Source organism: Heterodontus francisci, unplaced genomic scaffold (assembly GCF_036365525.1).
Source record: "Heterodontus francisci isolate sHetFra1 unplaced genomic scaffold, sHetFra1.hap1 HAP1_SCAFFOLD_571, whole genome shotgun sequence".
NCBI lineage: Eukaryota > Metazoa > Chordata > Chondrichthyes > Heterodontiformes > Heterodontidae > Heterodontus > Heterodontus francisci.
Genome location: NW_027141237.1, coordinates 799,107 through 815,104, shown reverse-complemented (window position 1 = coordinate 815,104; position 15,998 = coordinate 799,107). Strand labels below are relative to the sequence as shown.

The 15,998-nt window shown below is 41.9% G+C and overlaps 1 protein-coding gene across 6 annotated transcripts; it reads right to left on the bottom strand.

The window, feature by feature from the left end:
* Window positions 1-334: 334 nt before the first annotated feature.
* On the bottom strand, window positions 335-15,694 carry LOC137362521 (uncharacterized). 6 transcript variants are annotated; one of them, XM_068026912.1, is made up of 6 exons: window positions 15,610-15,694; window positions 12,967-13,323; window positions 11,476-11,784; window positions 6,507-6,626; window positions 4,173-4,192; window positions 335-1,195 (listed from the first exon to the last, which is right to left on the bottom strand). In XM_068026912.1, the coding sequence occupies exons 1-6, from the start codon at window positions 15,659-15,661 to the stop codon at window positions 1,148-1,150; spliced, it is 906 nt and encodes a 301-aa protein (XP_067883013.1). In that variant the 5' UTR covers window positions 15,662-15,694; the 3' UTR covers window positions 335-1,147. The 6 variants fall into 6 exon arrangements, with proteins under 6 accessions (XP_067883013.1, XP_067883014.1, XP_067883016.1 ...); XM_068026913.1 differs by having other exon boundaries at window positions 4,173-4,189; XM_068026910.1 differs by lacking the exon at window positions 335-1,195 and adding an exon at window positions 1,653-1,947.
* Between the last annotated feature and the right edge of the window lie 304 nt (window positions 15,695-15,998).

The following is a 15,998-nucleotide window of genomic DNA, read 5'->3' as shown; positions in this document are numbered from 1 at the left end:
TGCTCACCTACATCTAAATCTAACACCTGGCCTGGTTCATTACCCAGTACCAAATCCAATGATGTCCCCACTCAAAGCACAGTCATTTCGACAATTCAGATGAGCAAATATTCAGGTAGATCACAGATGCGGTCTTACATTTTTGTGACTTGGTAGAAGTGAAAGAAAAAGGTCTTGATTTTGAAAACTTTCAACAGGCATTTGGGTGCATTCTTCCACTGCAACAGCTGTTTCACACTCAATGCTGCAAATAAATTTAAAGAAGCAGGATTTTTCATGCTCAGAATTTATTGAAAAGAACATAATATACGCTGCAATATTTTATTTCTCCAAACTCTATTCTACATGTATTTAACTATCTCTGCAATTAATTGTCAGAAAATGATCCTTAGGGATATTTTACCCTTTGCAACCAAGTTAATGTAAAATTACAATTGCACTACACGATCATGCTGCAATTAAAGTCATATTTACGACTTTTCCAATCGAGTGTCTACGAATTTGTAACATAAATCTCAGCTTCAATGGTTGGATATGTGGATAGTTAAATGCTAATATTGACTTTAATATACATATCAGGTTACATTACTGAATAAAATATGACAACACCTATCATGGTTTGTTCAAATAACTATAACTAATATCCCTGTTCATTCCCTAATTGTGTCACACGAGGCTGCACTCGGCCGTTAAAAATGCAATATGCTTGGGCTATAAGCATGGTGAAAATTGCTTCCCTAAATCTGAGATTTTGACATGAATGAGGAATATTCGGTCTTCTTGAATTTTCAGCGAATGGGCACACAAACAAATTTGATCATAAGCTACTGTAATTTTGCCTGGATTTAAGCAGTGGACTGCTGCATAATCTTTGCATCTGTGTGACTTGTTTGAATTTACGACGAAACGGTTCCACTGAATGTGTACTCTCGAGCAACATTTCTCAATTTCACACATTTTTTCAAAAATCTTTCTACTGTTACATTTAAAACCTTCATCGGAAATTCTGTCATTTCTGCAAACTTCCTGGTGGATGATATCAGGGGAGATGTCCACAAGATCGATTTAATCACCCAACCTCCGTTAATATTTAACTCATTTCCAAAAAATGCTGTATTCATTTTATTCTCTCTTTGGCCTCCTTGTCTCAAGAGACAATGGGTAAACGTCTAGGGTCTGCATCAGCGCTGTATCTCTAAATGAAATAAAATAAATCTAAAGGTCACGGTGGGCACCAGAAAACCAGTAGAAACAGAACATTAATTATCCTGTCTGCATTTTAGGCTACCAGGTGACGCCAGTTGAGATAGAAAACAGCGTTTGCTATTTCGACACTGTCCTTCGCCTCGTTATTGCGATGACTGCCCTGATACAATAGTCTGTGCAGCAACCGACAGGTGGAAGGAAAAGCGACCAGGATAGGACTCCGATTAGAATTCAAGTGAGGAAAGTGAAACTGAATTAAATTGCTAGATTCCCTACGTTTGCAAAATCTGCAGGGAAGAGGAATAATTGTAGAAGACTTCAAATATATTGGTTTCAGGACATATTTAAAATTTCACTACAAATCATGATCATAGGAAGCCTTCTGTTTATTGTACAGTATAAACAACACAAAGCGGAGGAAGCAGATGGAGATTTCTCCCTGACAGCAGCAAAATCGCAAAGGCTTCTTTAGAGACAAGTTCCCACTTTGCAAAATTCAGCGCCCAATCAGCAATGACTCCGCCTATTTTACAATGAAATAGAGTTAATTCTAATTGGCCACAACTCTGAGAGATGTCCGATCCAAAGGCGCGCAAGCAATGTCAGACAGTAATCCAGTGCAACATTCGGCTAATTTGTTTTAATCTCGGCGTAGAGGATGGCTTCTTCTGATCGCTTAACACTTTTCCTGGCTTTTCCCAGTGCATACAGATTAATTGCTGCATAATTTTTCTCATTAATCTGCACCGAAGGAACAGGACATTGAATTAAATATTCATTAATTCAGGAAACACTTTCTCGTTTACGAGGATTTATTTATTTGTTTCAACTTTTTAGCAAAATTATTAACATATTGCAAATGGAAAATCAACAAGTCAATCAAAGTATGTCGAGGACACTGATGTACTGACATATCTTTCTGGAAGCCAAACAGCAACTTAATATCATTGAATCATGGAGGAATACAGAATAGTCGGATGTCATTCGTCTAAATGTGTCTGTATCAGCTGCAAATTTGCCTTCAAATATTTATCCAATTCTCTTTCCAAAGGGTGAATGTTTATTCATGCATGGGATGTAGCGTCACCTCTTTGCCCTTTAGCAGCTGTTGGTGAGCTACCTTTTTGAACTGCTGCCATGTGGTTTAGGTACATGCACAGTACTGCTGGGACAGAGTTCCAGGATTTTGATCAATAGTGAAGAAACAGTGCAAAATTTCCAAGTCAAGATGGTGGGCGACTTGACGGGAGCGTGTAGTTGGTGGTGTTCCATGTAGCTGCTGACCTTATAGTTATAAGAAATTGTGGTTATGAAGGTGCTGACTAAGGAGCCTTGATGAGTTGCTGCAGTGCATCTTGTAGATGTTACCTACTGCTGCTCTGTGCACAGGGGTGGAGGGAGTGAATGCTTAATGTGGTGGAAGAGGTGACAATCAAGTGGGTCTCTTTGTCCTGGATGGCATTGAGCTTCTCGGGTGTTGTTGGAGCTGCATTCACCCAGGCAAGGGGAGAGTATTCCATCATAATCCTGACTTGTGTCTTTTAGACGGTGGACAGGCTTTGAAGAGTCAGGATGTGAGTCACTTGCAGCAGAAATCCCACCCTCTGACCAGCTCTTATAGCCACAGCATTTATGTGGCCGACCCAGTTAAGTTTCTGGTCGATGGTAACCCCAGGATTTTGATAGTGGTGTCTCAGCAATGCTGAGGTAATGCTGCTGAATGTCCAGAGGAGATGTTTAAGTTCTCTCCTATTGGAGTTGGTAATTGCCTGGAACTTGTGCGGTACAAATGTTACTTGCCACTTCTCAGCCCAAGATTGAATGTTGTTCACGTCTTGCTGTATGTGGGCACTGACTACTTCATTAACAGAGGAGTTGTGAATGGAACTGAGCACTGTGTGGTCAGCAGTGAACATCTCACTCTGAACCATATGATGGAGGAAAGATAATTGATAGAACAGCTGAAGATGGTCGGACACTGCCGAGAAACTCTTGCAACGATGCCCTGTGCTTAGATGATTGGTTGTCAACAACCAGAACTATCATCCTTGGTGCAAAGTGTGACATCAGCCAATGGAGAGTTTCCCACCCAATTCTCATAAAATTCCATTTTACTCGAGTTCCTTGATGCCACACTGGCTCAAAAGCTGCCTTGTTGTTAAGGGCCGGCACTTACAGCTCACGTTTGAAATTAAGTAATGAGGTCTGGACCCAAGTGGTTTTGTTGGAACCCAAAGTGGGCATCTGTGAGCATCTTATTGCTGAGGAAGTGTCACTCGATAGCACTGTTGTTAGCACGAGACTGGTGATCAAGAGAAGAATACTGGGACTGTAATTGGCTGGATTGGATTTGTCCTGATATTTGTGGACAGTTTTCCCCATTGTGAGGTAGATGACAGTGTAGTAGCAGTATTGGGACAGCTTGACCAGAGACATAGTTTGTTGTGGAACACAAGTCTCCAACACTGCAGCTGGAATATTATCTCGGTGCTTAGCATTTGCAGTATCCAGTGCACTCAGAGGTTTCCTGATATCCCTTGGAGTGAATTGAATTGGCCGAAGGGAAACATAGTGATATCCAGGAAGAGACCAAGATAAATCATTGACTTGGCACCTCTGTCTGAAGGTTATTGCAAACACTCCACCCTTATCTTTTGCACCGATGTGCTGTGCTGGTATAAAATATTCAGGTTGAGAATTTATATTGCAAATTTTATGTGTTCTGAGTGGCGGGCGATTGCTGGGATATAATCATGAGTTCTTTAGTTAACAATCATAACCATTTTGACCTGTCTTGCATTTTTGGTGGAGTTAATTCTTGTTTTAGGAGGTGGATGGGTGGTTAGATCGACACAACATTCCCCGATATGCCTTATTTCCAAGATCAATTATTTTCTTTTCCTTTCATTCTCGCTTCACCCCCACTTGCATGATTGATAGATCGGTCATAAAAACATAAAACTTACCTGAGCCGAATTTTGATCTGCTGTCGCAAAAGGAAAAGAAAGAAATAAGTATTGGCAATATACTGTAACAAGATACAGAACCAGAACAGATTTAGATATTTCACCTTGTCTAACTCTAAACCAATATTCTGCATAGAAGGTATTGGGTTTATTTTTGGGGAAATAGAATTGAAAAGCAGAAAGGCTAAGTAAAATTTGTTTAGGAGCTTGGTTCGATCGTAATGTGCACGGTTCTTGTCTCCATTTAGAAATCAAAGATATGGAGGCAATGGAGAGTGTAGAAAAAGATTGAAAATGATAATACCAGAACCGAGAGCATGTACCTATCAGGAAAAATAGAATGGCCTTGAATATTTTTCTTCGGATAGTGAAGGCTGAGAAGTGACCCAATTGATCTCTTCAATATTATGACATAATTTCATCCGACAGATGTAAAGAAGATGCTTCATCTGTGGGGGAATTTCCAACTGCAGGCCATCTACATGAAGTTGTCAACAACAAATTCAATGGGGCACGCAGGAGAAATTTCTTTACCAAAAGGCTGCTGAGCATGTGGAACTCCTGAGCACATGGAGTAGTGAGGTGAATGGTATAGATATATTTAAGGGGAATCTAGATATGCACACGAAGCATAAAGTTATATTGCGATATGCTATTGAGAGAGAGGTAGTAGGGTGGAATAGATCATTTGTCCAAATGGCCTGTTTTAGGGTTGCACATTCTATGTAATACTATCAATATTCTGAAAACTTTCAGTCCAATTCCATTTGTTTAGGTATTGGAATAATATTATAATGTTTTACATAAAATAACTGCACCAAGAGACTGACTGTCACATAAATCTAGAAACATTGCTGTTCCTGTTTTATAATGCCAAGTACAACCCTGTTTCTTCTTGGTTGCAATCCAAATGTTTGAGGATTGAAAGAGAGAGAAGCATCATCCACATTGACAGCAGATACAATGAAAAAGATCTCTTTGTGTTTCAGAAAGGAAGAGCCCGATTACGTGATGGTGCAAGTAAGATCACAGTCAAGCGCAGCGGTTGATGTAATCAATGTGTGAGTTCATGTTCTCATCCGTGTCAACGGGGGAAAGCATTGAATCACTTCAACCAAAGGGGTGAAACATAGGGGCTGAGACATCATAGTGGTTATTGTCTCGTCTCCCTCTTGATCAACAGGATGTGCAGAGATCTGGAAAAGTGAGTAATTTTAACGTTGGGTGGTAGTCTGAAATGGTGATATCGAACTATGCAGATCATCAAATGGGCGGCGAAAATGGTATCATCCAAATCAAACTGACCGCCCGCGATGTTGCTCATCGTAACATTCAACTTAGAAGCAGGAAAAAGAGGAAACAGAATCCTCAATGTGAATAAACATCATGCTAACTCATCTCAAATTCAATGTATGATGTGTTTACTTGATTTGGTCTTTTTTGTGCTTGTCAAAACTAAACTAAACCCAATTTCTTTATTTTACAGAACCCCACCATAAACGCTCCGGAATCTGGCAAAAACTAACAGTAAGTTTGAAATATGGAAGAGAGAGGAGATAAAATGGGCAGTCAGATGGCAGATGAAATTTAGGGTCGAGACATGTGAGAGATGCCTTTTGGTAGGAAGAATGAGGACAGCCAAGATGTGCAAAATTATAAAGGAGGTGCATGCACAGGGAGACCTGGGAGTATATGTACACAATTCTTTTAAATGGCAGGTCAAGCTGAGAAAAAATGTTTAAAAAGCAGATGCAGTCTTGCCTTTATGCATAGAAGACTAGACTGACAAATGAAGCACGTTCTGATAAACCTTTATTTAAAAAAAAAACACTGGTTAAGCCACAGCTGGAGAACTGTGTCCAATATCGGGGACCACAACTATAGTAAGGATGTTAAGGCCTTGGAGAGGGTGCAGGGTGCAAGCCCCTTACAGAATTGAAGTGACAGGTAAAAGAAAATAGTCGGACTGTGAAAGTGTCTGCCGATACTCTACCAGACCATTTCAAAAGATTGACACAGAACAAACTTTCCTTCGGGTTGATAGAAACTGACATAATGTCCAGGACACCCACTTAACTAACAGAAGACGCTCCTCTGAATTGAGACACTTATTTAGCAGCTGGATTTTCTGAGCTCCGCGGAGAGCTGGGATGAGTGACAACGCAAATGGTTGACAGGAAAGAGAAAGCTTTTCACCTTATAGGAAATGATTGATCCAAGTGAACGGGAAGTCCAGAAGTGTGAACAGCCAGAAGCTTGAGTTCCAGCACTGAGTTGCAATACCTTTAAAGTTATGCAGCTATTGTATCTGTATGTGTGTTTTGCAACATTTACCTGTTGATTTGCATTTATTCTTGATCAGCAAACCTATTAGAACCATGGCAAGAACAAACACTGTAACTCCAACTGCCGCACCTGTGATGGCTATGTTCCTCTTCATATTCTCAGGTGGAACTGCGAAAATACACACTCAGTGATAAAGTAAAGCAGAAGTTTCAACTAACTGTTCCTATCTAATGTTTATTAGATTAGAGATACAGCACTGAAACAGGCCCTTCGACCCACCGAGTCTGTGCTGAACATCAACCTCCCATTCATATTAATCCTACACTTATCCCATATGCCTACCAAACATCCCCACCTGTCCTTATATTTCCCTACCACCTACCTATACTAGTGACAATTTTTAATGGCCAATTTACCTATCAACCTGCAAGGCTTTTGGCTTGTGGGAGGAAACCGGAGCACCCGGAGAAAACCCACGCAGACACAGGGAGAACTTGCAAACTCCACACAGGCAGTCGTTAAATGGATATAATGCGTGTACTAGTTAATTTTTGCAGGTATGTAAGCACATTTCATAACTGTTAACTTTATTGTTTTGTCAGGGTTTTGGTTCTGCTTTTTACGTTCAAATTGAAGATTGAAGATGTCTTTGTGACCGGTTAAATGAGAAGTCACTGGGGTACAGTTTAGTCTCCGCCATTTCTGGGCCCAGATCTAGCTCTGGATGAGTGGCACATACACAAAGAGAGCGGCCTGCTGTCAGTTTGAATTGGGCCTCAGTCATATAATTATTCAAGGCATGTTGGAGATAGCTTTCCGTGTGGGATAGGGTGTAAAACGGTCTACATGGAATTAGCTGCCCATTGCACACAACTCTTGATTTTCTTTACCATTAAAGTCAATAAAAGGGGACACCTGGCTGGTTGCAAAATAGAAGTGAATTCAATATTGTTCGTTCTGCATCATTTATCACGGGTAATGTCCCCCACCTCAAAGACCGTCAGGATTTTCACTGCCAGGTACAATTAGCAAAAGGCAACATAAAGCAAAGAGAAAACGAGGATTTCACCTAATGTTCCAGTTGGTGAATTCCCTGTAATGATGGACGTCGGTGTAAGTTCTGCAGGAAACATTAAGAGGAGGAAAGGAATTTCAAGGAAATAGACACCCGTGATGAAAATTGGCACTATACTGATTGAAGCTATCTGTGTGGCATAACCGGCAACATGGTTGAAGCGTGTCATTCAGGGAGGACTTTGCCCAGATTAGCTTCCAGTGCTAAAGTACGTGGCTGTCTATTATTACTCTCTGGATGACTGTGGATAGGCGGTAATTGTGCATTCTACATCTGAAGAATCGAAAGATGAATCTATTTGCTATTGCTCCATTTTGCTTTGAAAGGGTGAACCCGAATCTCACTATCTGGTTCCAAGACAGGCCGTACCACAGAAAGGTGGACAATTGTGGGGTCTGATGGGATGAGAAACTGCAATCTGCTGTGGTCATTGTGGGTTGCAATTTATATCAATTTATCTTCCTGTTGGTGTTTTCAATGTCTCCCAGGAAACGGATTTCACAGCTGTGGGACAGAAGATCTGATGTTACCAATGTTACCTACAGACTGGTTATGGTGAGCACGCTGAAACTGGTGACATGACCTGCCTTTTAGAACAGGCAACATTGGACCGAGAATGGCACAAAAGTATCCTGCAAAAAGAATCCCAATGGGAATCAAAAGGAATTGGTCCAGTTGTTGGAATTCCACCAGACACACAGCAGGTTGATGGAATCTGTCAAAGGTCAATCATCACAGCCCGGGATATCAGTGCGGGGATTTCTCAAAGCAACCTCCGTGGTCTATTTTCAGCCACTTCATTAATTATTTTCACTCTGTAATGAAGTCAGGAGTGGGCGTTTTCACTGTCGATTTTACAGTATTTAGTTCCAATAATGAAACAATCCATGTCTGCCTGCAACAGTCTGAACAACATCAGGACTTGATCAGACAAATGCAACATAGCGTTTACATCATATACTCCAAGAAGACCATCCATCTACCCTTGATCTTTAATTGGCGACATCATTGCCATTCGGCAATGAGGCCGTTCGGCGCAAAGGGTCTGTGCTGACCATCAACCACCCATTTATCCTAATCCTTCCGACAACTCACAACTCGTGGATCACATTTACCTGGAAGCAGAACTAGGCTGGTGCTATGAAGTCTATGGTCACAACAGAAAGACAGTGCAAACTTTTTAAAATTGAGATTCATTTAAATAAGCTGAATGGGACGTGAGTGGGGCTTTGTAGAATTTTTAATAGTTTAAATCAGAATGATTTTTTCTCATCTATAATCGCCTTGGCGTTTTGTGATAAACAGGTTGATTTCAAAGCTTTGACCATGTAGTTGTACAAAGCGGGGCATAACTCTATCCCTCCTCCCAAATCCATTTATTGACCACAGTAAGATCAAATTGTTCACTGCAAATGCACTTCCTCGGGTTTACCACGCCTGGACCAGCAAGAGCAGGTTTCTCAAAATGATTTTTGCGGGTGACAATAGAGAATAATTTTTTGTAGTTGTCCTTGAAACTTATCTCCAAGGTTTCCATCAATTTTGCCGACCGCTTTACTAGACTGACCTGTGTCAGATGTTACCTAAAAAGGGCAGCCCCATGGAAATTTGGGAGTCACAAATTATTATATTTGTCTTTTTACAAACTTCCATCGGGGTGGTTAGTCATACAAACCGAGAAGATTTTACAGAGAACTGGAGGCTATTCTGAACAAAGAAAGTTGAGAGCAGATTTGATACAAGTCAGAGAGCACTGAAACAGGCCCTTCAGCCCAAAGTGTCTGCGCTTACCATCAACCACCCATTTTAACTGCATTAATCCCATATTCCCTATCACATCCATGCAATTCTCCTCCCTGCATTAAGGGGATTTTATAATGGCCACTTTACCTATCAACCTGCAAGTTTCAGGCTGTGGGAGGAAATCAAAACACCTGGTAGAAACCCACGAGGTCACAGGGAGAACTGGCAAACTTCACACAGGCAGTACACAGAACCGAACTCGGGTCATTGGAGCTGTGAAGCTTCCGTGCTAACCACTGCCCCCACTGTGCCGCCCGAAAGAAGTGATTAGACTTATGAGGAGTCTGGACAGAGTCGATCAGGAGGAACTGTTCCCATTGGCAGAATGGTCAACAATCAGAGGACACAGATTTAAGTCCAATGACAGAAAAAAATGGCAACAATCGGCTGTTTTATGCAATGACTGGTTAGGATATGGAATGCACTGAACCAGAGTCCGCTGGAGGCAGATTCCATCCTGCTTTCAAAAGGATATTGGATCATTATCTGAAGAGATAATTGATCGACACCCCACCTACCACCTTTAACATTCACTCCCTCTACAACCACTGACACACAATTGCAGCAGTGTGTACCATCTACAAGATGCACTGCAGCTACTCACCAAGCCAGCTTCGGCAGCACCTTCTGAACTTGTGACCTCCATCACCTAGAAGGAGGAGGGAAGCAGATGCGTGCGAGCTGCTGGTGGTGTGTATGCTGGTCAACCAGCAGAAGTCTTTAAACAAACAGTACTGCAGATCTGCACTTGCAGTAAAGGCTTGCTCGGGTCTGCAAAGGAAACCCGACCCGACCCCGACAGAACTACATCCGACTGAAACCCGACCCGGCCCAAGTCAATTCATTTTTAACCTGAACCCGACCTGACCCAAGCCTGACCCGGCCCGAGTTTTTTCACTTTTCTTTCCGTGCCCGACCCGAAAACCAGAATGTTCACTTTGCCCTACTTTCTTTTTTTCACGTTTTCAGTTTGTGCAGAAAAGCAACAAAACCTGCATTTGGACTTAAAAGGCTGTTTAAAAAAGATGAAGATCGGAGCCACGAAGTCAGTGATTGTTTGATCACGTCTGAAACAGAAACTCATGGAGTTGTGCCCAGACAGGTTGTGTCACACTGTACCCAGTATTGCTTAAAATAAACACAGCAATTGCCCGAAGGCTCAGAATATATAATTATACATTACCTAGACTCCTGCTTTACAGGTTGAAATACTTACTGCGAGTTTATCCAGTGAGCAGCTGAGATGCATAGACCAGGAAGGTCCAGAGTGAATAATGATTATAGCATATAACACATTCATATGAAAAAAAATACAATGATCACTGTCAGGACTCTAGTCGACACACATACAGTACTGAGCCTTCGGGCAATTGTGTTTATTGTAAGCAATACTGGTACTGTGTGGCACAACCTGTCTGGGCACAACTCCAAGAGTTTCTGTTTAACTAGTGACCAAACAATCACTGACTTTGTGGCTCCAATCTTCATCTTTTTAAACAACCTTTCAAGTCCAGTTACAGATTTTGTTGCTTATCTGCACAAACTGAAAAAGTGAAAATCGAAAGGTAGGTAAAGTGAACATTCAAATGATCGAGTCGGGTTAGGTTGGATCAGGCGCGGGATAAAAATGGTAGGAGACGGGACGAGTCCGGTTCAGTCGTCTTTCTTTCCTGACCTTACCAGGCCTTTAGTGCGAACACCACCACTTGCAAGTTCCGTTACAAGCCACACACCATCCTGCCTTGGAACTCTAACGGCCTTCCTTCTCCATTACTGTGTCAATATCCTGGATCTCTCTTCCTTATAGAACTGTGGGTGTACCTACACTACATGGACTGCAGTGGTTCAGTAAGGCAGCTCATCACCACATTCTCAAGGGCAAATATGGATGGGCAATAAATGCTGGCCTAGCCAACGAAGCCTCCATCCTATGAAAGGAGACTAGAAAACGCAGGAGGATAGGAACAAAAAAAAGTGGGGAAATGGGTCGAATTGAGTTGATCTTGCTGAGAGCTGGCACACACACGATGTGCCCAATGGTCTCCTGTGCTATATATAACATTTCTATGATTCTTTGATTTTGGGACCAAATTGATGTCAAACATCACACGCAAATGGAAGTTTAAGATTCTGGCTAACCTGATATCTCCAAGAGAGAGTTATAAGAGCAAAATGACTTTCCATTCTTGTATCTGACAGTATACGTGTAACGTCCGGCATCACCTCGTTGAACATTGCTGATATTCAAACTCCTGAAATCAAACTTCCGCCGCTGGTCTTGATGAATCAGCTCGTTGTTCAACTTCCACTGAATTTCAATCTCTTTCCCAGTTATTACGTTGCTGTCAGTGCTCCAATCAATGCTGTTAAAATAAGACAGGTCAGAAATCTCACAGGTCAGGAACACGGAGCTCTCCAGGGGAATCGCACGGGCCGGAGTCACAGACACTGTGGGAAGAGGAGAACCAGTTAAACTGATAGAATGCGCCATGGATTATACTGTGGCCTGGAAATTCGGTCACGCACAGTGGGCCAGTGCAGCTGCTGGGCCTGCCACACCTTATGGTCCAAAGCCCAACCTCATTCGAATGATTCACGTGCATGCACTGTTCAGCGGTATTGCCTGTGTTTTTAGTTGGAGAGAGAAACCAAATCACTGACGACCTTAAAGAGCATTTGCATCTCTTCAATGGGATGTGTTTTGTGGCCTGCTCACATGCTCGCCAGCCAAGAGTCAATCCCCTCGAAGTCAATTTCTACCCCAGTGAGTTTCGAGCAGAAGTGCTGAGGGGAAGGTTCCAGAAATGCAACTGATTTCCCATGGGAGCACAGAGTCATTTCGAGAACGGAAGGAGGTCATTCGCCCATACAGTCCATGCAGTCTCTCCACGAATCTCTGCTGTTAGTCCTATTCCCCGTTTGGATCCCAGTAGCCCTGCAAGACTATTTCTCTCAGGTGACCATCCAACATCCTATTGAAATCATTGATTGTCCCTACTTCCACCACCCTTGTGGGCAGTCAGTTCCAGGTCATTACCACATGTTGTGTAATAAAGTGCTTTCTCATATTCGCCCTGCATCTCTTGCCCAAAACATTCAATCTGTGTCCCCTAGTCCTTGTACCATGAGTTAATGGGGGCAGTTTTTTTCTCATCGAGCATATCTAAGCCTGTCATCATCGTATACAGTTCTATTAAATCTCCCTTCAATCTGCTTTGTTCTAAGGAGAACAAACTCAACTTTTTCAACTTAACCTTGCAGAAAATCCCTCATCGCTGGAATCATTCTGATAAATCTCCTCTTCACCCTCTCAAGAGCCCACACATCCTTCTTGAAGTGTAATGAACAGAACTGGACACAATACTCCAGTTGGCGACTAACCAAAGCTTTGTAAATATATTTCCACAAAATTTAGTGTTTACATTTAGGGTTTAGAAAGGGTTTTAGATGTGTGCAATAACTCTGGCCAGTGGCACTGTTTTAATGCTACTCTTTTCCACGAAACTAATGAACAAACATCTGGTATTTAATAAATTAGAGTCTAACAGAACATTGGTACAAATAGGAAAAATGATGGAGCAGTTTGTGTCAGAGATATAACTGGACAATGACATGGTTTCAGTAACTTACCATTAATCACTATCAGACGAATTTCCATCCTCTGAATTAGGTCTTCTGGATACAAGAAACAGTAATAATTTCCAGTATATTCCATTGTCGCGTTAAAGTAAAGAGAATAATTCCCCATGGTGAAATCCTTTGGCTCTGCCAGTTTTATATTCGAGTATGTCGTGGAGTTACACTGATGCTTCTTCTTATCGATTGTGCAAAGTCTAGTCCCATGGTTTCCCGAGGCAGGTTCAAATATCCACTGGATCTCTTTAACTCCATGGGGAAGCGAGGAGGAACAAGGCAGTAAAACCAGGCTTGATCCGTTGGAAAGAGCCAGTTCTGTACTATCTACACCACGTCCATCCTCAGTGGTACCTATGTCGGAACAAAATATGTTACTAAACAGGACGGGACACGTCTGGATAAGTATTCAGCTTTACTCCTTAAATCCATTCCCAAACGAACGGCTCTATCTCTGTCCCCCGCCACCGTCAAAGGCTGAATCAGAACATTCACAATCATGGCGCCCTACTTAACTCCAAGCCGAGCTTCCGAGTCAATATCATCACCATCAACAAGTCTACCATAACGTCCACCACAGCAACATCGCCTGACCCTGCTCCAGCCTTAGCTTAACAGCTACTAAAAAACTCAACCATGCATCTGTTCTCTCCATACTGGACAATTCCAATGCTCCCCTGGCCTGCCTGCAACTCTCATTTTTTTTTACAGCAATCTATGTTGTAGCAGCTGCGCTAAGCCCATTGATATGGCATTACTCTGTCCAACAACTAAACTGAATCATTAAACTATTAAAAACTTAGAAAACAGTTGAACGTTTAGTTAAAATAGTGAGTGAATTAATGTCGAACAAACAGGAGTAAACGTGACTGGTTAAACTTGACACAATAATTCCCAGCTTTCAAATTTTTCACAGTAGGCCTGACACCGACTCTGCCTTCCAGGGAGAGGCCTTTGATTTTTTTTTTGTTCTCACATATTTGGATCAATGCGCCGGCCCGCCTGCAAAGTGCTGCCCTTTTTGTGGAAAGATCCAAATTCCCAGAGCAAATTTGACATTGGCTGAAAATGTCACTTCCGTAAAACTGCTGTAGGATTGAGTTGATTTTATTATAGCACTGTTAGACCTTGTTGTCTTATCCTTAAGTATAACAGTTAAAATTGTATTTCATATGTAACATTACGACAAAGCATGATGTGAGCTAAAGTTCCGTACAATTCATGACATGCGGAGAAGCAATGGGAAGTGTTAATCCAGACCATGCAAAGACCGTTTATTTAAACGTCGTTAGACTGTGGATTACCCCAGGGATCCTGTTAGCGTTTTAATCAGAAAAGACTGTAAACATGTCCAGCGAAATAGCTGTGAAGCAGGGCAAGCACATATCAATCTCATGGAGTGGTCACTGTGGATGAATACACAGCAAGGACACACCAAGTTGCAGCCCTTGAATGACAATGACAATGACCTAAACATGGCTTAAAGAACCATCATGGAAGGGAATTTAGGTAATGACTGACTAATCAGATGAACAGAAACAGGTTTCACCAAATATGGCACAGAACTAAGCGGGGAAAGGTACATAAATTTAGAAATTGTAAGACCCCAAAAGTGTGCAGCATCATCCAGAATAAGACAGAAGGTAGACTTCAATCAAAAGGCAAGGCGCCAAAGTTAGCCAAAGGTTGAGGACCGGTATTCCATCGTGAATACAAATGCTGACAACTGCCCTTTGTTAAGTATCACGATTTTGTGCTTATTGTGGAAAACGCAATAAAGCCTGTGAAGCCTGTGAAAGCACCCTCGGAGCCGTGTCGGTTTGTAGCTCATCTGAACGGTAAGTCCCATTTAGATCTGATTTCCCAACTTAAAGTGTAATTCTGATTGACCTAAAACTTACAATGAAATTAAAGCAACTCCCAGACCTTCCACTTCCTTGACACAATCAGTTTCTTTTTCAGTAAATATTGCAGAGCCTCCCGGACTTGAGTCACTTAGCCCAGTGTGCTGCTTGTGAAATCCATGATGGGAACGGATGGCCATGACTAGGGGGAATAGAATCATAGAATGATTTCAGCACAGAAGGAGGCCATTCAACCCGTTGTGTCTATGCCAGCTCTGTACAAGAGCGACTGATCTAGTTTCACTTTCCTGCCTTTTCCCTTTAGCGCTGCAAATTTATTCTCTTCAAATATTTATCCAGTTCCCTTTGATTCAATGCATCCACATATTAGTTAGCAGCCGTTGATAATATACTTAATGAAATAAAACTAGTAATCAAGGGGTCTAGGTGAGTGTGGGGTGTTGAAAGGTATTTGCCTCTCGGTGTATTAAAGGACACCATCTACATAGCCCCACAGTATTATCAAACTCACATTTTCACTCTTACTTGAGTTTGAAGTCGCAAAGAGAGGAATTCCATCCATTGTATTACATGTTGGTTAATACCGAACATGATGGGGATGAAATTTGACAGAGGCGGTGAGGCAAAACGGGCGGTATTGTATTCGGCACCCGTTCTCCTGTCCAGTATTGCACCCTCTGATTTCAATAGAAATTAGTCGCTCAAATCGAATTTCGCCCCCATTGGGTGCCACAACAAAAATAAAAATAAATGTCAAATTAGTTGTAAAGGTTACCTGAATTTAGAACGTGGAGAAAAACGGAAAGGCCAAGAATAAGACTCTTCATACTGTTGGCTGTTGAGTGTGGACTAAACGCAGAAAAATAGCCAAGTGTATCAGTTAGCAAAACAAGAAGCTGTTCTCGTTTCCGTTTCTGGGAAATTAAACAGACTTGACCATGTGATTATTGGTTAGAATTTCCTCAGTGACTAGGTAAAATCCAGAGGCAGTAATTTCCACATCCAAAGGCTGAAATTTAACTGGGGTACCCGGTGCGATGTCACGCATTTTGCATTCCCACCTGAGCCGATATTTACTTCCCAACACTTAGCTTTGGCATCACATGGTGTGGGAAAAATTCACACCGAATAATTCCTCGGCTATGACAATCTTCAACAGGAATA